The following is a 27,809-nucleotide window of genomic DNA, read 5'->3' on the forward strand; positions in this document are numbered from 1 at the left end:
CCTCATTTTCAGAAAAATAAAGATAAAAAGCAAGGAAAAAATAATTTGATGAGCAGGAGGCATGCCATTGAACGTCTTATACTCAGATGAGGCCCCTGATCTGACAGATATGTCTTAGCAGAAGGTGTTTACTGGGTATGCTTCTAATCTTAAGAGTGTAGTTCAACAGACCTTCTGTACTGCGTCTCTTGTCACTGTTGCAACAGAGCTAAACTTCCTGACCTCATCTCCTCACATTCAGCATTCATAAAATAGTTACCAGTTATACTTGCTAAACAACAGAGGAAAGACTAAAACATACACAGCAAGTAATGGAACGATGAAGACATTAAATGTTACAAACAAATAACACAAACCATTGTTTAACTTTCTTAACCACTGTCCACTACACTATTATTTATTTATTTCTGTTCCACATTGAAAACATCATCCTATCTCAGAGTTCTCTGCCTTGGTTTACTCAGCATTCAGTGTGCTTTATGAAGTTCACTGTGTACAGTAGGGGATTCTCCTGAGGTTATACCATTGAATTCCACCATATACGATTAGAGGGTATTTGGAATTCAGTGTGAAAAAAATCACTGTTTACTGTTCTAGAGCTGCAGGTGTTCTTTGGTGTTTTACATGTTGTCAACAGCCCATCTCAACAGAGATCAACACCTCACGATTTGGTGGAGAAAAGATATCCCATCTCGGCGTCACTGAGGAGGCTCACAAAGAAACAACAAGCAAACGAAACATGCATGCTGTTTAATCAAAGAGTGCCAGAAAATGGCCTTTTTTAAAAATAAATCCTTTCAGCCTGTGAATTTAATTTTGTTTCTGAAACTTCTCCCTTAAGAAGTCAAATGTTTTCAAGATAGACACAAAGGCAAAAGTGTACAGTTTGATTAAAATAGTGAAAGCCCCCCAAATCTCCTTCATCTGAAATAAAAGAATAGCTGAATTCCTCAGGTTTTTACATCATGACACACTGGAATTGAAAATAATAATGTGAGGCACAGGTATTTTGTATAACTGGTTCAATTTAAAGTAAAGATAAAGTGGGTTCTCTAATGTGGTGAACTCTGTAGGAGAAAAAATAATACAGGGGTAGACACGTTTTTTTCAATACAATAACATTGTTTTTTCAATACAGTTTTACAAGCCCAACTGTGTTTATCCAACAACACAGACCTCTCTTCCTGTCCATCTCTTCTTTCAGGTCAGAGTTTACTAGAACTTTGTTCATCCTGGTAATTAAGAAACACAGGTTGCCTACAGTAAAAAACTGCTTTTTTGCCATTGCTAAAGAGAACAATAGAATATTTCTGATTGTTTTTAGTTAAGCATGTACCTTTACAGCATGCAGCTTTAAAGTGATTTATATTTTCAAAATGACTTGCTAAAATGTAAAAACACACATTAAAAGTAATGACCTCATTGTATCAACACAGTTAGTCAACAAGTTTCCATTATAAGGGATTGTACTTAGCTTATCTTATATGACTGTACCAGGGATTTAGTAAATGTCAGTTTTTGTGTTTCACGCTATCTGCTGTGAGTTTTGCAAAAGCAGACAAGGTGGAAAAACTGTTGGCAGCTAATGTTAACACTTAAAGTCAATACATCATTAGAAACCGAGTTTGTTTTAATAAATTGTGCAAGCTGCACATAATGTTTTTTTAAATAGTTCTTTTAATAGGGTCAAAGTTGCTCTTGGAACAACAGATTGGAACTTAATAGAGCTAAAATCATTAGCTTCTGAAACTGCTTCAGTGTCTACATTAACATTCTTTAGGATAACATACACAGATTCTTATAGAGATATATGCATATTGTATTAATCACAGCTATTCTGCTCTGGGGTGATACTAGATATTGGTTCTTTAATGCCTCTCAAGATAGAGCCTATTCTAAAATATAGATATTGATATAGATATAGTGTACTTGACATCAGGCTTTGGAAACCTAACATTTGTTGGTGTTCTCTTGTCATTCCATTGATATTATATTTTAAATCATTTACTACAAAACTATTTCATATTACTTTTTAACACATATATTTATGGTGATAAAATATAATTTCAGTGATAAAAATAATCATTTTTTTTCTTCTGAAAATGATACCACTTGGTACAAAAAAAATCTGACTGCTGTCTCGGATGTTACCAGTTCTTCCAGTTTTCCAGTACCTGTAGTTAGATTTGACCAGGAACAACTCTTATAGCCGTGAGTGATGTTGGTAGACCAGTAGGTGGCTCTCTTCACTATGGACCACAATTTCCAATTCATTGCCCCAGTATTATGAAAGGGAATACTGTTCTGTATGAGGTACTGCCCTTTAGATGAGATGTTAAACAGAGGAAATGCCTATATGGCCATTATAGATCACATGACACTGTTTATAAGAGTAGGGTGTTAACTTCAGTTTCTGGAGTGTTCTGGTTAAGGTCCATTTTGGGTTTTCATAACCCGGCTTCCCTAAATTTCCCCCTTAATTCAATCTTAATTTTAAAATCACTTTTCAGAGAGAAATCATTTCCTCATTCCGCAGTGTCATCTGTTAGTGTCTTCATCTATTTTTAAGATGAAGGGAGCTACTCAAACGCAAGCAATTACAATTATTCAGCAGCTCCTTGAAGCTCTTAGTAAGGTGGAGAAGTGTGATTCACAGATGAAGCTTTATTGGGGTAACTCACCAGGCTGAGGACCGATGGCCGTATCCCCTGGTCTTTAATAAGAGATGAGCCAGGAAGTTGCGGCAAGGGCAAAGACGGTGATGAGAGGGATGTGAAAACGAAAAGCACATTCTTATAGTAGTAAGCAGAATGCCAGATCTTTCTATGTAGGCCGGTGGAAATGGGTGAGTTTAGGGCTTGACCTCCCTTTATTATGATTATTTGGTTCCTTCAAGAACAGATCAGATATCATTTTGCCCAGGTTTTGGGGTGTCTCCTATGTCTCTTTTTATCTCTGACAGTTTATGCATTTCCTTTTCACGAAGGGGCAACAGTCAGAAACAGGACGGAGAGCTGCTAAACCATATCCTATGAAAACATGGAACTGTAGCGGTCATGCACAGTACAGCCCCGCTAACCACAATGAGCTAAAAAGCAAAGCTGCCTGTTAATTTACACATTGCTTTCCGTCTTTACGAGCTGCTCAGGTGCATGGGCTGAGATACATATGAAAAGAGCTTAAGGTGTAAAAGGCTGCTAGCTCTGGTTCTGTTTAGGGGTAAAACCTATATTTTTATATAAGGTTACATTGTGCCCACACATCTTTTTTTGGTTTTCAGTGTTTTGGAAACAGTCAATATCCCATTCACTCCGTGGCATGTGTGTTCAGTTACTGTCCCAGCCGGCTGGAAACACGGCTGCTCCCCTCTTCGTGCACTGAAATGTCACCCCTCACCTTGAGCCGTGAGCCAGCCCTCAGCTGAAAGCCAGTACAGTTCCTCTCTTTCCCCCTCTGTCTTCTTGCTTCCTTTGAAGCTCCCGCCGAGCTCGCGGCAGCACTTCGAACCTCACCCCAGGCCTGTGTGCAACACGTGGAGGCCGGTGGCTGTCGAGAACTGAGAAGCAGTAGAAACTGCGGGCAGCGGGAGATCGGAGGGCAAGAGCTGTGGTCCGCCCTGCACCAGGGAGACACAGCTGCGCCACTGCACATCTAAATCGCCTTGTTAGGACGTTTCCAAAAATGAAGGAATCGAAACATGAAGTCTCCCGGTTTTCTCTTTCGTGGGACTTTGTTTTATTTGAAAAATGATGCCGCTTATTTTGGGGTTTCGTGGGATTCACCCACAGAAAAAATACCCTGCCCTGCTCCAGGGCCGACAGGACTGCAGGTGCCTGTAGATGACAAAACCAAGGAGCCTTTTCCATCCCCAGTGACGGGAAGAGAGGGTAGGGAGCCCCAGCAACCACTGAATGCGATGCGAAAAGAAATACAGGCTCCTGGCAATATGTGAGGAAGTGAGAGTCCAAGCTCTGCGCTGCTCTGAAGGATGTTTCTGTGAGTGGGCATCTGAGCAGCATTTACTTACAAGGGCTCCCCAGGGCCAGCGTGTGTGTCAGAGAATGTCCCGCTATTATTTCTGATGAGGTGTTGCTGGAAAAGGAGAAAGGGGAGTGCGAAGCTGTCAGAGCGAGAGATAAGGAGAGTGACAGAGGTGTAGGAAGAAGGAGACCGGCCATATGGCCATGCGGATGGGGGGTTTGTCCATGGCTCCCAAAGAGCTGCCCCTGACACACTTCCCTGCATCGACCCAGCCAAAGAGCGAGCTACAACCCCGAGGACAAGAGATAACCTGTTCTAAAACATCTGTTTCTTGCCATTTCTTCCAGCAGAGGTTTAAACAATTAGAAATGCGTGGGCCGATGACACTCATTCCAAATGAAGTGGCCGAAAATAATAAAAATAATACAGATGCTGTGATCCCAATCATTCCAAATCATAAGCACATCTTTCTTCAGGCTCACTGGTAGATACGTCGTCCTGAGCATGAGAATTCTAACACACCTGACATCTCTGTTGTAAAGGTGAATGCCATTTCATGTTTCTTGAGCTAGAAGGTCATCTAACCTTCGAGTGCTAGATCAGGGCTAACGAGTAAGGCTGACATCTTGTTTTATTAAATAGTAAGGTTTGGTTCACTGTGGGTGCAGACTCTCAATGTACACCATGGTGCTCTACCAGTCACTAGAGCATAGCAGGGCTAATTCTCAGACTGCATTTAACATTACTTTGGAACCCTGGGTTTATGAAACTACACCTTCTATTTTTTACATGTTAAATGTATAAATGCATGGTATAGCTATACATGCCTTAAACGTAAAAAGAAAACACTCTTTCCAGATCTGATCGTAAGCCTTGACATTGTTATAATTCAAACCAAATGCCCAGTTTGTTGGTGGCTCTGATTTCTGGCTGGGGCTACCTTTTCTTTAGCGAAACCCTGAAATAAATCTGCTTAAGCTTTCTGCTTTTTCCTCAAGAGGGTAGTTAAGCCCAAGCTTTCCATGGACGTAGTTATGAAGTGCTGCAAGTTCTGCATCAGAGCACAGCCTTGACTTTCAACAGGAAACCAGTAAAGAAGCTAGGTTCTGTTTGTCCTGCATTTCACCAGGAGTACAATCTCGCAGTACAAGGAACGGAGGAATTGGAGAGAATGTTTTTTGCTGCGGGTGTTGTGTGCTTGTCGATAAGGCCACTGATGTTCTATGAGCAGGGTCGCAAACGACCACATTTCTAGAAGGAAAGTTTTGGTTTTGAAGAGTTCATTGTTGAACTCCAGCCCCAACACTTCGCAGTGTTCAATCACCAAGCTGACACGTTTGAAGGTTTTCAGCTCAGTAAACCTGTTAGGTAGCTTGTATTGAAATAAACAGTACTTTGGGTCATTGGAGACACCTGTGTTAAAGTTAAGGTTCACAGGGCAAAAGAGACAAGAGTCCCTGGTGAAATGTAGTAAAGAAATATCTGAAGACAGTTTTTAATCACCTTCCATTAAATTCCATTAGCAATTTATGAAAAGGAAGAGAAAAATGCTGATGTTCACATGGTAAGGGGGAAAAAGAACTTTGTTTTGCTTCAGAAAATGTACTAAGCTTTAGCTATGTTGCATTTTTTATCCCTCAAAAGGAAGACGACACTTCCTTAGCCAGTTTCTCCTGTATGAATTCATTCAATGCAATAGTCTCAAGAGATCAGTGGGTCGAATTAGCTAGTAAACCTTGTTTGTTTTAAGTCAATAATGAGCAGAAATTGATATATATAATATTCTGTAAATGTAGAAAGATGCATGTTGCATCAAACCCTTTTGCGTAGTGCATTGCCTCATTTCACTGTACGACACCGATTAATAAATTGCTAAAATATATATAGTATATATAATTACAAAGCATGACACAAAGTAGTAAGAAGCACATATCAGTCCATACCTAAATAATCTGATACGAGACAAAGCCTCAGGTGCACCTCCCCATCTCCTCAGCTTGTTTACAGGGTGTGTTAATAGAGGGTGGTAAACAGGAGCAGGGCAACTCTGTGTTAAAACCCTGACACCTGATCCTCCCTCCTGCTCTGAGAAACATTACAAGACGGACAAAGAGGGACCCTCCAGTAATCCTGTCAGCAAACATGACCGTGGGCCTCCTGACTGCTCACATGAGAGACAGATCTTTTGCTCAGCCACTGTGAGGACACGGAGATGTGATTTTCACATGGAATTAAGTGCTTATAATTCCTCCTTGGTGGGGACTATATGGTTACGCATTTATACTGGTAGGTAAGAACAAGGATCTAGGACAAATTCAATGCCTAAACAACACCTCCAACTGTACTGATCATGAAAGGAAGTCAGCTCAACGTGCTCAAAAACAGGGCTCTGTGGGCTGCATATAGCTGATGGTTTACATTCAGATGAAATACCCTTTGCCCTGGTGAATCTGAGAGGCCGCCTCTGTAAGAACAGCTGTGCACACTTAAATTATGGAGATTCTCAAAGTGGCCATTGAAACCAGCCCTCTGCAAGACTCTCAGGGCTTCAATATGCAGAACAGTTTTCTTAAAAGTAGAACTTACTGCCTGGGCTTCTTTGCAATTCTTGTTATTTATCTGCCCCACAGGAGCTCTTACACAGGGTGACTTACACATACATGAAAATGACTTGTCTTTGTTCGAGACATTTATGGATTTCACAGTGAACTACAAATATGCTGAGCGACAAACGAAACATTTCATGTACACATGTATGTTTTTAAAATGAGAAATATTAGACATTTATTTAATGTTTTTAAATAATTTATAACAGACAGTACTGCACTCAGTTGACTCTGAGATTTGCATATATATGCATATATATGCTCTGCTAATTAATGAAACGACACATTTGTGCCCCTGGTATGTTGGAGGAACACCTCAGGTAAATTTAATGGCCAAGTCCTCTTTACTGATGATTCAAGATTTTGCGTCGACCCCCCTGGTGGATGTCAGAGTGTGGTCCAGACATGCAAAACAACACATTACATCTTGTGTACAACAGACAAATCCAAGGGCCTGACCCAGAGATGCTGGTCTGGGCAGGAGTATTGCAAGGTGATTGCACAGCGCTGACCTGACCAAGGGCCTCTCTTGCAGTTCTGCCTGTGAGTTCATCCTGCAGGACGATGCATGCACTAATGCCAACAACAGCCTACTTGCGAGCCGAGCATTTGACAGTGATGACATGGGTGCTCTTCTCTTTGGACTTGAGCCCCATTAAACATCTGTGGAATGAGTTGGGATGACATGTGACACAGAATAATGACAACATACTGTAAATGCATGCCCATCATCTATGAGAGCAATAGCACCGAATCCTACAAGACAGCAACTGCAAACTGGTGAAAAGCATGCTGTGATGCAAAGCCTGTATTGTGTCCAGTGTTGGCAACACACACTACTAGTGTGTCATAGCTGATGTGAAACATTATAATGCATTTAACCCTGTCATGTATGTTTAGTACACTTTTGCACCATCTGCTACAAAATTGTCATTTTCCTGCTAACTGATTTTTTTGCAGTTATAAGTTCATGCTCACTACACAACAAGCCAACAAAATGAAAAATAAGGCCAGCACAATGCCTGCGTTGTTCTTAATAATAATACTGTTACAATTATAGCACCCACAATGAACAATTCAAATCTTTATGTGATGACCTAAGGCATCTTGCAAGTAATTGATTTGCGTAAAAGGAGTTAGTTATGGAAATAACTGTCAGAAGACACTTATTAGCCAGAAGTTGCTATCTGAATGTATATACGAAGGAATCATTAGCATATATTTGCTCCTGGATATTTCAAAGCGCTGTCTTGGACTTGGCCAAAGTTTGATTTAAAGGAGCCCCAGGACCTTCAGTCTAAAAGCATTTGGAAGTTCTGTTCTCTGACTAATATACACATGTTAAGCATACCATGTCAAGCCTAGAATTCCCCTTGTACTAAACATCAGAAAGCAAAGAAATCTGGCTCACAGACTACAGGAATAGGAATAATTTATTGCTTGTGGAAACTGTGGCCAGCCCATAGCTCAGACCCCAAGAATTAGGAAGTAAATTACGACGGACCCAGGTTCAGGTTGGCTTTATCTTCCCTACTGTTTTTCAAATTAACGAGCTGGTATCGACCCTTCAAAAGAAAAAAGAAAAGATATTGCTGGGAGCATTCATGAAAAATGTCATTACTGTCCCCTCTTTGGGAAATGTACAAAAATCTAAACACACATAAACAGTTGCACTAGATTAGATCTTGGAGACATAAATGATTGGAGTGACTCAGTATGTGTGGGTGTTGGGGGGGATGTGGCCAGGAATTAGTCAGGAAGATAATAAAAAGGCGAAGCCCCCCGCCCCTGTTCATATGTAGCGGACTGGCATCCCAAATCTCTCTCTGATCCAGAGCACAATCATGGTGGATTGGCAGGTCGGTGTTAATCAGACCCTATCTGGCCGGCTGTCAAAGCTGTCAGTGAAGCTGGCCGCCAATACACGCACTGTATTTCTCAAGCCCAAGAGTGTATTCGTTACCACACCCTCTCCTTTATACTTCATGATTCACCGCCATCTCTCGTACAGGAACCCCCTGCCGAGATGCATCTCCCAGTTTTGTTTATGTGCTCTTCCTGCTGGTGGAAGAAGTTCCAATCGGACACGCAGCCGCATCCGAAGAAATCAAAGCAGACAGTCGGCCCCGCATTTACTCGCCATAACATTGTGTCACCGCGGCATATACACAGGATTAACTGGTTTACTGGACGGACCACAAAGCAAAGAGGTTTTACAAGCAAGACGTGTCTAGTCTGTGGAGGAGAGAAACGGAGAAGAGCGGAGTTGGGAGGTGGGGGTTGGATGAAACTGTCTATAAACTGTCAATTATCCCCCATTCCAGTCAAAAAACAGGACAAATCTCAAGCGCAGCAAAAAAAAAACATTCAATCTTATTCACAGTGGGAAAAAAAGGGATTCCTTTCCGTTTTCTTGCATTTTCAACTGATTAATTGGACCCGATTTCAAAGCAATGAAAAGCTACTGAAAAAGCCATTTAGGATTGTAAAAGGAAACCAAATAGGAATAGCATTTTCTGCCAGATTTCGTTTGAGAGGCATTTGAAAAGAAAATTGTAAGTCTGAGTGTCATGAAAATCACGCGAAGGTGCCCCCTCTTCACAAAGAGCACTACTGCAGGCACCGGCAGACTCATCAGGCGGTTCCCGTCTGGAGACACGGGGACTCCAACTGAGAGACACATGTTGGTTTGGAAGATACTTAAAATATATGGGCCAGTGAAATCTGTGACATAACGTAGATCAAATCATGGGAGGATGCATTAGTTACCGGACCTATGCAGGGCCGTTCGAGTCCAACCCTCGCGATTCGTTGAATTTCCTCGTCAGATCAAAATTGAGTGGAGTGTCCAGAAAAGCGCTCTATAAGTGTAACAAGGAATTAATATTACTAAATGCGTGATACCTACACCCGCAACAGCGGAACATATTGACATTTGCAGCTGTTTTTAAACAGAATACATCTGACAGCATTGAATTTAGCAGTAATATTGCTATTACACACTGCGATGAGTTATTCCCTATGAATCCTTTAATCAAGCCATTTGGAACTTTCCGTTATTAAAAAAAATGCTTAAATTGCATGCTAAGAAAATAAATCGCTTTAATGAAACAGTCAAAGTACATTAATTCTCAGATGTTTCGCACAGATGACCTTTTTTTCCTGTCCTTATAAACTCTATTATAATGCGCCATAAATCAAGCAGACCACAGGTATGTACACTGGAATTCTAATGAAAAACGGACTTTCACTTATTTTATGATTCTTCCCAAATTTACTGCGTCTCTGGCAACAGTTCTCCGACGAGACACTTTCACCACTTTCCCTGACCTCCTCACCCCTCCCCACTGTCGGGGACTGCACGCAGGACCCTTCAAAGGTAAAAGGTCGTCATTTAAAATGCGGACGTCCGAGAACCGATCCAGGTCACACAAAACCACTGAGTGATTGCCTCTAATAAACGTCCAATCAGTGCCTGAAAGAGAAGGAGAAATGGACTCTGCACCGACAGGAGCCCCCCCGCCAGCTATCATCGGACACGGGGGAGACCAAGGCACACTGAGAAAGGGCAAACCCGAATGACCTCTTTCAAAAACGCACACACCGCTCCGGAAAACAAACACGGCCAAAACGACTCGCTAATATTGCAGGAGAAAAGCAAAAAAAAAAAAACTTTGCTGAAGGGGGGTGTGTGGGGAGTCCAGCTTGTCTTTGGCATGGGGGGGTTTCCAAGGCTGGCACTGGAATTGTCAGCAGGAGTGACGAAGAAAATCCATCTTCCAAGTGAAAGTGGAGAATGTGATACTCTTGGGGCTCACACCGGTGAACCATAATTCTCACAAATCGGAACAGCACGGTGCCCTTTCTTATGCCTCAAACCACCCCCCTAGTGCTTAGGTGCTCTTCTCTGGGTTTTATTGTTATTATTAATCTGTTTTGAACAAATGGATCATCCACACAAAGAAAAGCAATCACAACTAAGTCGCACAGTACAGAGAAGGCCATGCAAGTCAATTAAAAAAAAAAAGCCTCCTTATAATATAGATTAGTGTGCAGGTTATTTTGCACCTGAGGTAAAATAGCATTGAAAAAACGAACCTACTCAGTACTTCTTCATAATTGGCATTATTTTTACACAATTGCCACTATTCCGTAGTGTAGCAGCACAAGAGCAACCCTTCTATGGGTACGCGTGATACACTTTATACCAAGCTCAAGGAAATTATTTTCCTGCAGCTCAGAGCCATACAGTATGCAGACGCAGATGGTGTGCTCGATGCTAAAGAGTCGGCGTTATCCCATATGTATCAATCATTGAGGTGTCTACCCATCTGGAAGACAAAAGGAACCTCTCTTCTCCATGTTGCCAAAACACTACAACAGCTAAAAACCGGGTGTCACAATATCCGACTAATAAGGCTTAAATGGATTGTGCGAGATCTTGTGTCCAAACATCCGGAGTTTCAATAACAGGCCAAAATCTGTCAGATCATGATTACACTTTTCCCAAGAACAAGCTGCTTGTGTATCCGGGCCAGTTTTTTAAAAACTGGAGTTCCTCATATTCCTGGTTATGCAGCAGTCCATTTTACTCCGAAAAAGGTTACACATCTTTACCCCTGTGAACAGTGTAGTGTTGGGAAGATGAATACACTAATCTGGTGGGACAAATAATCATCAGTCTCCCTTTGTCGGATGTCTATCCAAAACTCAATGTAAATGAACACTGTTGTTATCTGCCCTGGTAGACGACGGGAAATGTGCATTGGACTGCATGTACTGTAAAAGTTGCCAAGCTTCTAAGAAAGATCAGGTTGCATAAAAACTTGGATTAAATGGAAACATGTGACAGTGACTTTTTGAGGGACAGGCACAAGACAACTCCGCCAACTACACTTGATGATGCAGCTTTATAAGGGGATAAAACCATTTACCATGTGGAATTTGTGAAATAGCATTTAGGTATCAGCATCCCATAATGCAGGATCTACACAGGTACCACATTCGGTCATCTTACAGAATGATCTGCCTCCCTTAATATCATGTACATCACTTTGCAGTGCCCTTTCTCATGACTGACACTTAAAGTGGATGAGTGGAATTTCACCATTCGGACCGCTAAAATGGATCTTAATCACTTCTTCATGGAAAATATGTCAATGTCAGGTTTTCTCAGAAAGCTGATTGAAGTCTAGATCATTCCATTTCTGGCTGATAAAGAGGTCATGTCATAGGCTGTTGTATCATATATCAAGAGAACTCCCTTGAAAGGCCTATAAAGCTCAGTGACAATTTGAATGGTCTGTTCTTCTCTTTCAACACCTTCAATGTTACCACTGTTCCCAGAGGGCAAACATTCACATTGTTCTGTGTGCGATAGTAACGGTTTTATTCCTAAAGAAACCACAGTCATCTTCCAAAGGCATCAGCAAAAACACGAGGAAAATACTGTTAGGTACATTATTTTCGATACAGAAACAAGATGCTAAAAAACAACGTTTTAAAAAAAACTATCAAGAGTGTCGGTTACCCATGTTAATTGTGTATGAAAACAGGCAAAGAAAAAATCCTTTTGGAAAAACATAAAACGCATGGAAAACAGCTTTTCCATGCACGTTAAATAAGCCAAAGCTATTTCCTGAGCATGCTTCCTAAAAGATAATACCATTTTATTACTGGTCAGTCACTTCACTGTAGAAAGTAAAAGGTAACTGCTCCCTCTTGTGGTTACTTTGGGAAAAACCATGACCCCAGAACAGAGCAGAACTTCCCAACTTTCCTGCCTAAGGAAACACAAAATTCAAACGTTCTTCTTTCCTTGTTTATTTGACAAATATAACTGAAATGAGTTGTTTCCTGGGGGAATATTTACACAACAAAAGTTCACACATTCAATCTTACCTCCTGAAGGATAAAACTAAAATGTCATAGGTAACAACAAAGCCCCACAAGGTTTTACATGGTGCGCCTTTAGAAACAGAAATTCTTGTACAACAGACCGGAGAGAAATTTGACTGGCATCCTAGCTGTGTTTCGGCTGTTACAGAAAGCACTAGTGTCCTTTTCATCGACAGCTATGAACACAAACAATTCTGATTACTCTCCAGAACCACATGACGCAGGTGCCTCTCTGGCTGAAACAGGAAACCTGGGATTTCTCCACAAGCCTAAACTTCACCAAGTTTGGTTTTTTTTAAATATGAATGGAATGCAAAACAAAACACAAACGGTAAGATCTAAATCCTTGTGAGTTTATGTCTGAGACCAGTAAGGCACGCAGAATCATTTGGAAGCCCCTAACAGGCTGTTTTTGGCAATTGATTGGTCACACTGATACTCAAAGGACTTAGGTAGTCCATTCTCATTTCAGAAATTAAATGAAAACACTAGATAATGAAATTCAAACAAATATATTACACCAAAGGCTATACAGTTAGAGGTATTTTATTTTAAAAAATTAGTTTCAAGGGTAGAAAAAAAGCTAGCTCAGGCTTAGATAAAGCCTGGTTTTATGTCCATGATGTGGCGGTGACACACTAAGTTATTTCTGCATGCTCAGAGGAGATGCACTGTCAGGAAGAAAGCCTCAAAGAGGAAACAGTTGTGAACGATGTCTTTCCCTCTGGAGCATGAATTCCTGAAGGCTCTTTTTCCCTCGTCTTAATGTGCTCTCTGTTCTTGTGACAGGCAAGACGACTAAGACCCTGAGGAGGGTTTCCACATTGCAGAAGAGCCGTATGTCGGACACCTTCAGCGTGTCCAGCGCAGTGGCCGGCAGGCACTCCACAGCAGCAGACTTCCATTTCCTCTCCCAGGTCTGCAGTTCAGCGGCCAGGGAGCCGGCGTCCGGGAGATCATCTCTGTAAATGCTAGCGACATCTTCCTCCCCGCCAACAAAACCGTTTTCCGACATGACGTAAGGCACAAGAGTCAGACACTTCAGAGCACTGAGGGTCTTGTCCGAGAAGAGCTCCGCGATTTCTGCAACGCAGTGATCTACAGCTTTGGCCGTCAGTGCGTTTTTGTAGTACCCGTTTAGAGTTTCTTGCAGAACAGGGTGGAGCAATTTTACCTCTAACTGCAGAGCCAGGGCTAAAGCCTCACTGTACCAGGTCTGGTGGTAAAAATCGATATTCTTCTGGATTTCGTTCAGGGATTCCTTGACTGCGGGCAAGAGCCTTACTGCTGACAACACGTCCGCGGGCATGCCTTGAAAGTTCTGGCTAAGGCTCCTAGTTAAAGAGGTGATGTTTTTGAGGACTACGATCGTGAAGACAAAGTCGAAATCTCTTACGATGCTATAAAAGACCTGAGCCTGCCTTCTTACATGTAGGTTAGGACTCTTTATTAGCTCACTTAAACAGCTGATGAGCGGCTGCACACCGTCCACCAGGAGTTGGAAGCTGTCGTGATGCCTGTGCCACTCGCCGGCGAGTTTCTCCTTCAGCTCCTGTTGCTTCCCTTCATCGTGCGGGTACTCCAAAGCAATGCTGTCTCCCAGCATTCCCTGCAGCTCTGTGGCGTCTCTGAACCAAGCGAACATCTTCTCTACAGTGGCTACATGGCGAGAGATGTTGAGGACAGAAGAAGACCGAGCCAGCCACATATTCAGCGTGACGGAGGAGCTGGAGGTTCGGATGGCCAGAGGGTACTTCTGAGAAAGAATGGCAGTGGCAGACTTTATCTGGGACCCTGCATACCCAATGGCTGAGTAGGCTTGCCCTCTGCAGTACTCCATGTTGAGGCCCCATTTCTCAGAAAGAGCAGACTCGATGGCATCAGCAAGAACGTTGGGGTCACTATAGCAAGGGATCAGAGCCAGGGTCTCTTCGCACTGGTTGTCCGTTTTATCCAAGTACCGAACGCTCAAAGGAATGTAGGGCTGACCTTCCACATCAGTCACCTTCTCGGTAACCACAGCAAAGAACTGCGAATCCCACAGATCCGTAAGGATTTCTTCCCTCTCGGACGAGGAATAGAAACTCAAAAGCTCCCCCGGCTCCAGGCTGCTGTTCTGCCCATGTTCTGGATACTGGTTAAGCATGATCCTCAAGGCTGCCTCCAGCTCCTTAGCCTCTAGAGGGCATCCAAGGTCTGTCTCTTCCAAAGCTTCGGACGTAAAAGAAAAGAGAACAGGCTCATCAAGTTCCACTCAAACAAGAAAAAGTGATATCTGCCAATTAAACCCTGCCGGCACATTTTGAAACTTTGCATGAAAAGGGCTAATTTTTTTTACACTTCAGCTGTTAAGCTTGAGTATCTAACATCTTTAATTAAGTCAAAAGAAGCAAGGAATACATTAAGATCTGCTATATTTCAGATAGTAATTGTTATTTATTTTGTCAGTATGAAACTTGCATTTTATAGCTGCACATATAGGTTTTTACTATGGTATGGTGTGAAGCCATACTAAAGATGTACTTAGATTACTCATCAATTTCCAAAGAATAATAAACATTGTTCTTCTATTACACCCCTGAACTCAAGCATCCTAGCATGTCTTAGTTAACAAGTTAGTAAATTTAATAACAGCTGCTAAAGACATCGGTCAACAAGTTCAAGCAAGTCTAGACACAGGGTGTATTTGTGGGAGTAACATGGACTGTCAATACATTTGTATACACTGCTTTCTAAATAAATGCCATCTGAAAATGATATTTTTCTAAGGGAACAATCTATCCAATTTGAGCTTTGCTTAACTAAGGGAAAAAATATATATTTATTGTCCTGAAAAAATTATAATTATAGATTTTTTCTATTCGAGGCATGTTAATTCATGCCTCTACTCCATCATCCATGGGAAGTTATGATCTGACCAGTTCATATTTTCATTGAGATGCCTTTTTTGATATACTGTGAACTTGAACAATTCTGAGTACTTCATTTTTGCAAAATTAGTTTTGAATTATGTAATATTTTAAAGCTGTGGACTTCTGCATCATTGGATTCGAAGAAAGTATTACAGCAAGAACAATAATTCTTGCATACAATGGTTAGTTTATCTCCAAGGCAGGTTAAACTTACTGCTTGCTTTCTTCAAGTGGTCCAGGTTTACTTTGACCTAAGAAATAAAATAGTGAAAGCACAGACAAGAATGTGAAATTTTGACAAGAATTCTATAAAACACTACAATTACTTGATACAGCGCTATACAGAATACACATTTAAAAATCAGTATTGTATTAAATACAATTTATAATTATAATAATTAACGCTCATTATACATATATCATTGACTCCAATTTATTATATAAGATACCAAAGAATATAAATACTGCATTTACAAGGGAACAAATAAAGGTTTATTCTAAGATGAAAATAGGAGAAAAGAAACACGTTTCGGCTGTGGAGTATCTTCGTGCGACACCTGAAGAAGGCTCCACAGCCAAAACATTGCGTTTCCTTTCTTCTCTTTAAACCTTCAATTGTTCCTTTGCAGCCTACGCATGGTGATGCAGCTGCCTACTTGGACTACTTCTGTATATTCAAGTTTACTTTACCAATTGTAATTGTACTATTTTAATCTACTGCACTTAAAACTTTATTGATATATATATTTGATGTATTTCATGCTTTCAGAAATGAAGCATGAGAATTTGGTGACTTTTCTCTGCAGGGTACCTAAAGATGCCACTGGATAACACTTAGGAAACTTGCTATTAATCAGCTTGGAATAAAATTAATTCTAGACCATATCTCTGAGGATACACGAGTTCAGAGACTGCAACACAGAGGTGGGATGTGCCAGCATTTTGGTACGTACTAATTTATTCTAAAACATTCTTTACGACACACCTGAACTCAAACCTCTTTAAAATGGCCAAATGTAAAGAGAGATATGTGTAGTAATTTGACGCACATTTTCGCTACATGGAGCACTTCCTTCAATTATTGCTGGGTAAGGGAATTAGCTATGACCTCCTTACATAAGGCGACGCCTCTGGTTGCTTACCTTGCTTAGCAGAGCTCGCCTCTCTGGATCTGCTTCGATGTACTTGTCAATTACATCATCCAGATTTCCAACTGCTCTCTGGTGCACTTGGAGTATCAGCAGGTCTGGTTTGCTACTCCTGTTCACAGCACTCCTCAAGCAAGCCCTCAGAGAGGTCAAGCCATCTTCTGTGATCGAGGACTGAGGTCTTATGCTTGGCAAGACAGCCAATACCTTCAGCAAAGTGAACACATTGGAATTGCATTCTGACTCTGGATGGAGTAGAGTATCATAAACAGAAGCAGGCAGTGAGACCCCAGACTTCTCTTTCCAAAAGCTCCCCCAATTACTAAGATCCTCTTGGACTGTGTCTGGCTCAGGGAGGTCAATTTGATGGATAATAGGCATTTTCTCCAGGCATTCTGGGACACTGGTACCCGGATTACAGGATGGGACCAGAGCCAAGTATTTCAGCGTCTTCAAATGACTGTCGGAGAACGCATGTCGGATTTCTTCCATGAGAGAGCTCAAAATGGGAATGCTCAATGTCTGCTTGTAGTAGCGTTCAGGGGATTCAAAGCTACAGGAGTCCTGAGGGAAACTGACACGCCCACCATTCACCTTATTAGCAAGCTGCAACGCCTCCTCAAACCAAGCAGGATGTACCACGTCGATGTTTTCCAGTGCATTTTTCAAGAAATCAATGGTCGCCCCTGCCTTGTCCATTTCACTAACAATGCTGGCAGAATTTCCACATTGGAAAACATGGCAGAAACTGCGCGAGAGGGAAAAGGCCCTTTTCAGAAGTACGAGAGTTACCACAAAGTCGGCGTCTCTCATAACCCCAGACAACAGGGACGCCTGCAACGCCACTTTGTCGCTCCAGGAGCCGCTGGTGTTACTGCTCACCATGTCCAAACACTTCAAGAGCCCTTCAAACCGGTCCACCAGAATGTCAAAAATATCTTCCCTCTTCACCAAGTTCAGGAAGCTTGTTCTGGGCTCTTCGGCCACGAGTTCTTTCGGGCCGTCCAGCAGTTCGCCCGCAACCTGCGCCACTTCTTCGGGCTGCTCGTGTGACTGGTCAAAAAACAACAGCAGCTGCTCCACTGTTTCCAGCCCTCTGCTGACAGAAGGACAAGGTAAACACCCTGCCAGCCAAAAGACCACACCTGATGAGGAGCAGGGTGTATTGATGGCCAGAGGGTACCTTCCTAAGAAATTCAAGGATGCTTTCTTAATTCCCAGGCTCTCAGCACCAAGTCTCATGTACGCCTGTCCACGACAGTATTTCATCTGCAGTCCCCAGTCCTCAGTGAGAGTTGCATGGAAGTTCTCTGCTAGCGCATCACCATCACTTTTGTCATCATATGGCAAAAAACCAATCAGTTCAACCTTCGGTGAGCAGTCGAATAAGTACTTCACAAATGTGGGCAGGTATTTTTTCCCTGCAATCGTAGCTACTCTATCTACAATGAGAGAAAAGAACGGAGATTTCTGAATCTCAAAGAGAACTTCTTGTCTGATAGACCTTACTAAGAGTGTGAGAATCTCATCCATGCTTATGTCGAGAGAATGTTGTTCTCCTGTTGGTGCCCAGTGACAAGTGTTCTTGAGATCTAGGAGCAGGTCCTGTTGTTCTCCGCTGGGCAGGTCTGAAACCTGGCAATTTCGTCTCGCCAGCTGAGCAGCAGTCCTAAAGATGGCTTCCAGACCCTGTCTGTCATCCCCAGGATGTCCATTCTCCGTCAGGACCTTCAGCGGCTCATCTTGACCGGCTTCAATTGGCTTTTCTACCTTCTCCTCATGATGCTCAACTATGAACGCAAACAAAACAGGATTTATCAGGATGGTACCAAAATAGCAAGGACAAACATGATCCCTCCATTTCAGATTGTGGGAATATCACCCCTAATGAAGTTTCAAAGGTATCAGTCAATCAAAAGCAAAGAGTACCTGCAAGTCAATTATGTAACTATCACAAGGCGGAAGATACTGTTCAAATACTACCTGCAATTCTTCCAGCAAATATTGAAGGAACTCTTAAAAGAATATAATAACTCTCACCAAAGAGTACCCAGGTTTCTTTCTGGGGATCTTTTCGCCAGGTTTTCTATGAATAACTTGGGAATACAATCTTTTGGTGACTGCACCATAATAAGAACTTACAGGTACTCCTTCATTATTTGCTATTGACTTTGATCACAGAATTAGAATGGCATTTTTCTCAGTAAGTCAAATATAAGATAAACTACAAAATAATTATTAAATAAGAATTACTGGCATCAACTTAGTGACTTTCAACTCAAAAGATTACTTACCCTCCATGCCAATCTCCGTATTCTCTGTATTTGTCACCAGATGTTTAAGACCTTTATCCTAGAAAACAATTACATTCATTGAGTCAAAGTTTATATTAGTCCTTATGTACTAAAGCTTGCAATTCCCAATCTTCATCACGTAAACCACATTTAATAAGAAGCTTCACATTTAAACCATTAAAAAGATTACTTGCATGGAACAAGCAAGGCCCTTACTCCACATTTGTAAACGTGCAAATGTATTGACTTATCAGTCTTGAATATGGCAGCAACAGCAATAGCGCTATGATCTGAACAATTAAATGCTTTGAAATGACCGACATGAGGTAAACATGACTTACCACACAGAGCACTTCTACAGCTTTAGGAGCAACTGTCATGCAGCGCTCAACCATCCTGTCCAGATCTCTGGTTAGGTTGCACCCAACCTGTAAGACAGCCAAGCAAGATGACCTCTCTTCAGCCACAGCAGTCCTCAGGTACTCCTGAAACTGCTTGTGATGCCGGGCTTCGCCGCAGTACTCCATCGTGGTGCTGGGCAGGACGCACATGATCCGTAGCAGGGTGTTGACGTTCCCGAAGTACTTCATGTCGGGCAGGCGGAGCGTGTGGAAAATGGTGTCCGGGATCTTAACGGAAGCCACTCGCGTCTTCCACTTCACCCTCCAGCAGCAGAGCTCCGTGAAAAAGTTCCCCGGGTCCGGCAGGTCGCTCACGTAAAGGGGAGCCTTAGCCTTGAGAATTTCGAACATGTAGCTCACCGTCATGGAGCAAGGGACCAGCGACAGGAAGTTCAGGGCTTCCTTGTGCTCATCGGAGAAGTGGTCCTTGATGGCTTGAATGAGGTTATCCACGAGAGGGGCGCTCAGTGCTTCCTTATAATAAGCAACCGGCTTTGTCATGGTATCCCTAGACACACCGGAACTTTCAGGCACTTTGATTTGAATGGCTAGGTTTAACGCCAGCGCGCAGGCCTCATCAAACCAGCTCTGATGGAAGACCTTAATGGTGGTTTTCACCCTGTTCAAGGTGGACAAGATCCCGCTGATCTGGCAGAGCTGGGTGGCAGCTGTAAAATGGTCCTTCTGGAGCCCGGCGCTGAGCTCTCTGGTGAAGGAAGAGGCGTTCTTCAGAGCAACCATGGAGATGATGAAATCAAAATCTTTAATCGACCCCAACAGCTTGCCAGCTTGTTCAGACACTGCAGCGCTCCATTTCTGTTGCCTGTTAGCTCTGATTTTTTCTAAACAGTCCACAAGGGGCTCCAGCATCTGCACCAGAACTTCATAGGTGTCATGCTTTTCCAGCCACTGGGCACAGAAGATCCCCTGTAATTCCTGCACTTTTTCATAGCTTTCCCTGAGGCCAAGTGCGATTACGTGGTCCAGCTGTTTTTCCAGCATTGGTGAACTGCTAAAAAACAAAATAACCTCCTCCACGGTGTCCATTGCCCTACAGACAGCAGGAACGGGAATGGATTTCGACCACCAAACGTTGAAGGAATAGCAAGAGCAGTGAGTGCAGATTGCAAGGGGATATTTTTCCCGAATTTTGTCAGCAAAGGCTTTCAGCTTCCCAGCAACTTTGCCAGAGCCAAGGTAGGCCTGGCCACGGCAGTACTTCAAGTCGAGATGCCATTTCTCCGTGACGGTGGAGTACAGCTGCTCAGACAGGGAGTCAGCATCCAGATCAGCTTCTACAAAGCCCATCAGCTCCAGCCTCATGTTATCAAAGTTATCCACAAACCTCAGGAAGAGAGGGAGGTAATCCTTCTGCCCAAGAGTGACCACCCGGTCTATGAAGAGGGAGAAGAAAGAATTTCCTATCTCTGCAAGGATCCCTGCTCTCACTGCATCTTCGCAAACGGCCAGCATTTCCTTCATTTCAGGTGTGCACATATGATCTAAGCCTCCGCCCTTTTCCGAACCTCTGCACACACCAAGGGCGTCCTCAATGTGACTGCCACAAACCATCTTCACAACAGCCTTCAGGGTGGACTTCAGGGTCTCCTGATCTTTCTCAGGACTTTCAGACTGATGAGGGCTCCCTCCTTTCACATCACCAGTCATTATCTGCGACTCCTCTACCTCCTCCTTCGACACACATTCTTCACCATCTTCAGGAACTGCAAAATAATTGAAAACATGGATGCAAGCAAGGTCAAACCAGCCCAGAACAACATAATCTGAGAATGAGGTTGGTCATGAATGTGTTCTCAAACTAAGAATACGATTTATAGAAAAAATTCTAGGATGGAAGGCAAAATGAACTTGTTACCTTTAAGATGAGGTTCTGTCAGGTCTTCTTCCTTTGAGGTGCAAAAAGAATGGAGTTAAATTATATATTGGATAACAATGAAGCAATACCTAGGAAAACATTTCACACACTTTTAAACTTCTTTCAACTTCTGCTGCAACATGTGTATGAAATCCAGTTCCAATGCTTGGGAGAAAGTGAATTTATACATCCTACATTTACGCAAACCTGATCCATTGCTTATATTGTTTTTCAGTGCCTGGGAAACTTTGGAGACCGCTAGATCACCACCACTTCTGCACTCATAGATGTCAATCGCTCAAGTTGTACTACAAGTTGTACAGCTCTAGACGTGAGTGCTTACCTTCCGCAACAGCTGCAGAATGTCAGGATGCTTTTCCACGTAGGCATCAACCATGTCTTCAACGCTGAAGTGCACATCCTGATTCACGAAGACGAACGCCACGTTGGAAAGCCTCTCGTCAGGAGGCGTCACCTTCAGGTAGGAATGGAATCGTTCCAGCACCATGTCATACTGCCCATACACGTCCGCTTCCACGTTCACACAGGGAATGGTACCTAGGACCTTCAGCAGGCTCTGCACGTTGGGATAGAACCCGATGTCGGGGATTTTCAACGTCCCGAAGACGGTGGTGGGGAGAATCCTGCGCTTGCTGGCGTGTTTCCATTTCACCTCCCAACAGCCAAGCTCATCGTAAAAAGAGTCTGGCCTGGCCAGGTTGTTCAAGTTGGCATCCGCCACCTTGTCTCTGCGGATGCTAAAATTGTGGTCCGCCATGTAAGAAGGCACTAAAGTCAGCCACCGGAGGATCCTGACCATCTCCGAACTAAACACCTGCTTCACCTCCTGGATGAGGTACTGCAGGACCTGAGTGCTCAGCGTTGCCCGATAGAAGTCTTCCGGAGAGGTTTGGACCTTCCGGCCTGCTCCTTCTTCCGAGGTGTCCAGGTTTTCCGGCAGCGTCACTTCCACTCCCAGCTTCCTTGCCCTGTTGCAGGCATCCGAGAACCACTTCCTGTGGAAAATGGCAATTTCCTGCAGCTGCTTGCTGAGTAGTTTTAAGGCATTGGAGATGATGAACTGCAGCGTGCTGCTGATGCTGATCGTTCCTTTAAGGCTGGGGTTCAGGATACTGACGCAGCAAAGAGTGTTCTTCAAGACGACAAGCGCAATGATGAAGTTGAAATCTGTCAGCACTGGCTTCAGCTTGCCCACCCGCTCAGCAGTAGCCGGGTCGGCGCGTACCTCGCTCATACACCTAATGAAAGGCTCTAAAATGTCCAGCATCGTCTGGAAGGCGTCGGCGCCGTACTCCCAACGCGTCTGGTAGGCTTCTCGGATCCTCTCCACCTCGCCCTTGATGTGCCCATAGACCGCGACGAACTCCTCTTCCAGTTTTTCCTGAAGAGCCGCGGAACTTCTCAGGACCGCGGCCACTTCTTCCACGGTGTTCACCACCCTCTGGATGGAGGCGATGGGCATGCAGCGGATCAGCCACACGTTGAAGGCGTAGGGGTCGCTGGGCGTCAGCACCACCTGCGGGTACTCCTGCAGGATCCGGCTGGCGACGTCCTTCATCTTCTGGCTGATGCGGCCGCTGGTCAGGTACGTCAGCCCCCGGCAGTGTTCCATGCGCAGCCCCCACTTGTTTCTGACGGCGGAGAGGAGCATGTAGGCCAGCGTTTCCGCTTCCCCGTCGCACGGCAGGAACCCCATCAGATGCTTCTGGGGGAAGCCGGCGACGGTGACGGACCTGACGAACACGGGTATCTGGTCCCTCCCTTCGATGCTCGCGACGTCCTCCAGGAGCACCGAAAAGAACCGCGCCGACCGCAGGCTGCCGCGGATCTCGTCCCGCATGCAGTCCTCCCCCACCTGCAGGACCTCCCTCGGGTCAATCTTCCCGGCGCACGCGCAGCTCGGACGGGCGAGGCCCGCGCGGCTCTCCGGGGGCTCGCCCGCGGCGGCGCTCGCCCTGATGCTGAAACCGGTGAAGGCCAGAGTTTCCTTAAAGTACAGCTTGAGGGTTTCCTTGGTTTTGGAGATGGAGGGATCCTCTTCCTCGCAGGCGTCCCTGTCCAGCCCACACGCTGCGCTGCTCTCGCCGAGCACATCCTTCGGCTCGAGCGCGGGGCAGGGCTCGCCATCTACAGAGATATTGCAAGAACTTTTTATTATCCCCAGCGCTGTAAAATACATGAATGAAAACACACCGTGTTCAAAATGTTCAGAATCCACCTCTGGATTTAAGTGAAACCCAACTAAGAGCCTGTGTGACAAAAATGTTTTCAAGTTACCAAGTAATCAGGTGGAAGCCTTATTACAGTATCAGTAAAAGATCAAAAGGGGAGAATCTGAATGTCTTACTAAGGTCCCGCTGTCACTGGTAGAATTTCCCCACAGGCTGGGTTTCAAGATAAAAAGCGAAATCCCTCAAACGCCATACATTACTCACGACTAGGAACTCCAAAATAATTGCAAGCCAAGCGGCGAGAACCCCCCGCCATTTACTGACCTTTTGCTTTCTTCGAGTCCGACGACTCTTCTTCATTCTAAAAACGTCAAGGAAAATGTCTTTCAAAATCTACGAGATCGGATCTTGACAAGATAAGATCTTAGGATGTAATTGGTCAGAGATCAATTCATTTTTTATGGCAAAATCTATTAAAGATGAGATAAACAGCTCATATTCCCCCACCACCCCCCTCCCCAAAATATCACTTAATGGAAGATGAATGGAAAGCTCTTTTGCTTGAAAGAAAAGCTTGGTTCTGGAGAGCTAAACCACACTGGGGGAGAAAAGAGAAAAGTATGCCCCCTTAGAACAGGAATAAAATACGAACAAACTATCTTTTTGACTTTGACCTTACAGGATTCCAAGGAGATAGATGCCTATAAGAGCCTGAAGGTGTTAAAAGAAAAAAAAAACATACATTGCAATGACAAAATACAAAATAAAACCTGCAACATCTTTAGGTTAATTAAATATGATCATATGCTTTCCGCCATGGGATTTCTTAACCAAGAGTTGGAATCCACGCATTCACGTTACAAATTAGATCACCGGCACCGACAAAATGAATAACAGACTCACAATTTCTCTTATTCTTTTCCTGTTGTGGCTGTTCGGGTTGTTCAGATGGCTTGTGAAGTCGAATATGGTTGGAACAGCATCCTGTTGCAGAACTGTTCTCAGAGTGCTCTAAAAATTGGGAGTCAACACGCAAAAATGAAAATCTTGCACAAAAAAAAAACCCACTTGGGTGTATTTGAACAGGCACTCCAGGTGGGATTAGGTAGAGATACAATGTGCAGACCCCCAACAGCTAAATATATATACACAGAAATAAGTACAGACTTTAACCGAATTAAAAAAAAAAACACTTTTTATCCTTCCCCTTATAACAGAATCGCAAGATGACTTAACTATGGCTTTTTACTTTTCTTAGTAAACGCATTAGAATCATCAAGATTTACGAACCAGTCTCATCTGCAATGCAAAATCAAAATGTATTCCACTCCGAGCACGACAAATGCATTACTGCTTGGGCTTTTTAAAACAGCACATAAAGTAAAGACATCTCAGTCGGATTCTGGCACGGAGATCTCTGGGGTGGGACCGGGTTTTGTGAAAGATTAAGAACCTACGGCTTTCATCAGCCTCCACCGGTTCGCAAAAGTGAAACCCAACACTGCAGTACACCTGAGGAACTAAATCCCACACTGGCCACGGTGACTGAAAAAAGAGAAGCGAGACGCCGAGCACACGAGTCGGGGTGAAAAGGATCACTCACATTCTTGCATATCAGGGAGGGTTCGAAGTGTCTGGCACACAGCTTGTAGAGTTTGTGCAGCTGCTCGGGGGTCTTCTGCTCCAGATCTGGCCGGCGGCATTTATCCAGCCACTGCTTACATCTACAGCAGGGGGACCCAGAATATCAGAACATTCCCAACTGCACGTCAGGCGAATAAAACAGCAAACTTTGAACGCTTAATAACAGCCACAATCACACGGACCTCCTCGTACTAAAAATAAGAGTCATTGCAGCCACACTGCAGAAACCACTGTGGACAAAAGATACATTAGACCACATCTATGCAGGTTCAAGGCCCCAAAGTGAACTTACGCTTTTAGGAAAAGTCAGTAGAGAGTAGAGTGTAATGCAAGCACGAGAAAGAAGAGCCATACTGACAGCAGTGTTGCAGCCCTATAAGGTGCCTGCGTGACATTTCAGAAACTAGTTCAGGTGGGCAGCTGCGTCAGCATGCATAGGCTGCAAAGGAACAAGTAACGGGTTTATTCCCTGCTGAAAAGAGAAGAAAGAAAACACGACGTTTCGGACGTGGAGTCTTCTTCAGGTGTGAGAAGAAGGCCACACCTGAAGAAGGCTCCACAGTTGTTACGTTATTTACGTCGTGTTTTCTTTCTTCTCTTTTCTGCATGGAATAAACCTGTTACTTGTTCCATTTCAGGAACTAGGCCAGGCTAGGCCTAGTCAGTACTGCGATGGTCCTCTCAGGTAAACCTAAGATGTTTGCAGCTGTAACTGGTGCTGGTGCCTGCTAGGTGGCGCTATTTTCCCTGGTGCTTCAGTGTGGCGACAGAAGACACTGTGTTGTAGGAGGTGTCTCAGGTGGGGCTGCACATTGGTGGTGGAAGGGAGTCCCCATTACCTGTAAAGCGCTTTGAGTGGAGTGTCCAGAAAAGTGCCATATAAGTGTAAGCAATTATTATTATTATTATCCTGCAGACGAGATGTTACATCAAGTTCCTGACTACTGGATTATTGAAATAAATGCAGGGGCACTACCTCAGGGTGCTGGCTCAGCTGAACTTTGGGCTGGTCAGATCCAACCTTCCTCAATCCCTCACTTCTCTGCCTGATCTGCCCTGCTGTGGGGCACTCAGTGCTCTTCAGTGGAGCATGGAGTAAGCTTCCTCCTATATATGAAGTGCTTTGGGATCCTTTTACAATACCAGGGATGCCGAACTACATTTCTGCAGAGACCAGCGTCTTCTGGCTCTCACACGTAGTTAACTACATAATTGTAAAATATTTATAAATAACCTGGCTGCAAAGTGTTTGATAGGTAACTGTGCTTTCAATGAGGGTCACGTGTTATCATCTGCACAAGTATCCTAAATATATAGGTCTACGCACGTAAGTAATTAGGTTAAACTGACTACGCAGGTTGGAACAAACCCTGAAGACACTAGGCCCTCTAGGAACCGAGCATGAGACCCACCCCTGCACTGTACAAAAGCAAGGAATTGTCGTGTATTATTACTGATACAAACATCTGCCGACATGCTTCACGTTTCTTGAATACTGAACTTATCAATTTAATCCGGGATGTGTAGGTATAAAAAATAAGAATGATGATGTATAACAATGTCTTGTTCATATCAAGTCAGTTACGCATTTAATGTTTAAACTACACAATCTGCTAGAACGCATTTGCTGTCAAATGTTTTACCATAATCATTTAGTTTGCCAACACTAAAACGCGGTTTTTGCGATCGAGTAATTTACATTTTTAAGTCGTATCATACTATTCATACAGTACAAGGACGAGTAAATTTCATATATGAATACAAGCCGCCCTGGATATCGGTTTATGCTAACCATTATAATCACCACTATAATAAGCATGTACTCATCCTGCTGAAAAGACAACATTTATTCAGATAAGGGAACTGCGAAAGAAACGTAGATTCAGAGTGACAGTGCCCCTTTTAATTTGAAATATCTTTACATGTTTTAAAGATCAATGCAGCTAATCGTAGAATATTAAAATATCTTCTGACTTACCGCACTGGGTCTCTCGGAAACCTGAAGAAAGCAATGTTGGACTGGTCTGTACACTGATTGCAGTTCGCGGCGGCACAGATATCGGGCATTTTGGACTGCATGTAGTTTGGAAACACTCGGCGTGAAATCCTAACGCATCGTTAGTTTAATTGTACTCTTCTTCTCTACAGCTTATAATTCGCGCTGAGTGTACACATCAAACTCCCCAAACGCCCCTGCACTAATTCTCAGCATGTTTATGCATTAATGCCCCCCAAAACTTGTATTTAACCGTGATGTAATTCTGGCGACTCGTTAAAACAGGAAGAGCGTTTGGTTAAACGGAAACTGACAATGCTAAAAGGAGACATGCATTGTGCACAGCCATAGAGCCTCACCTATAAAGACCTTTATCCTGTCAAAACTTGTCTTGCGCATTCACTTTCGTACTCCATAAGCGCAAGTCGCAACGTTACCCCTCACTTCACTAAAAAAAAAATACTATACATTAAAACATCCCCCGCTGCGATTTCGTTGAAGTGACCACGAGGCAGAAATTCTCAGTCGCCAGCTCCAGTCACGTGACGGGTGCTTCCACCTTCACTCCACTCACTGCCCTCAAATTAAGTGTCATGAAGCCAGCGGCAGCCATTTTAGATAATGGCACGGCGAGCGTGATTTCGCGCTCTGCAGGCAGAGCATATACAGTATATATATAACCCGCAAAGTACGGTGCTTTTTCTAACGTTCCCTTCTGCGACGTTGACGTTTGTATTACACCCACAATGGCAAATTACAGTTTATAAAGAACATCCCCAGCATTGCACTTGCAGAAGAGTTATGCACAACCCAGTACACGTGGTTCAATGGGCCATGGCAGACTGAAATTTCAACGTTGTT

At 43.6% G+C, this 27,809-nt stretch overlaps 1 protein-coding gene across 1 annotated transcript; it reads right to left on the reverse strand.

Moving 5' to 3' along the window:
• Positions 1–12,394: 12,394 nt before the first annotated feature.
• si:dkey-250d21.1 (uncharacterized) lies at positions 12,395–27,490 on the reverse strand. The gene is made up of 11 exons (XM_006628040.3): positions 26,931–27,490; positions 24,912–25,032; positions 24,212–24,319; positions 23,633–23,669; positions 21,460–23,264; positions 21,117–21,147; positions 19,181–20,964; positions 18,840–18,897; positions 16,540–18,335; positions 15,612–15,648; positions 12,395–14,696 (listed from the first exon to the last, which is right to left on the reverse strand). Exons 1-11 carry the CDS (start codon positions 27,029–27,031, stop codon positions 13,174–13,176), a joined length of 7,401 nt encoding a protein of 2,466 aa, XP_006628103.3. The 5' UTR covers positions 27,032–27,490; the 3' UTR covers positions 12,395–13,173.
• Between the last annotated feature and the right edge of the window lie 319 nt (positions 27,491–27,809).

This window comes from Lepisosteus oculatus, chromosome 5, assembly GCF_040954835.1.
Source record: "Lepisosteus oculatus isolate fLepOcu1 chromosome 5, fLepOcu1.hap2, whole genome shotgun sequence".
NCBI classification, from domain to species: Eukaryota; Metazoa; Chordata; class Actinopteri; order Semionotiformes; family Lepisosteidae; genus Lepisosteus; species Lepisosteus oculatus.

Bases quoted from the DNA above. Each gene is read 5' to 3' on its own strand.
- si:dkey-250d21.1 (XM_006628040.3), bottom strand. From the start codon at position 27,031: ATGCAGTCCAAAATGCCCGATATCTGTGCCGCCGCGAACTGCAATCAG. The intron at 25,033-26,930 runs GTAAGTCAGAAG...CCCCTGCTGTAG, and splicing joins TTTCCGAGAGACCCAGTGCG to ATGTAAGCAGTGGCTGGATA. The intron at 18,898-19,180 runs GTAAGTCATGTT...ATTGTTTTCTAG, and splicing joins CTGTAGAAGTGCTCTGTGTG to GATAAAGGTCTTAAACATCT.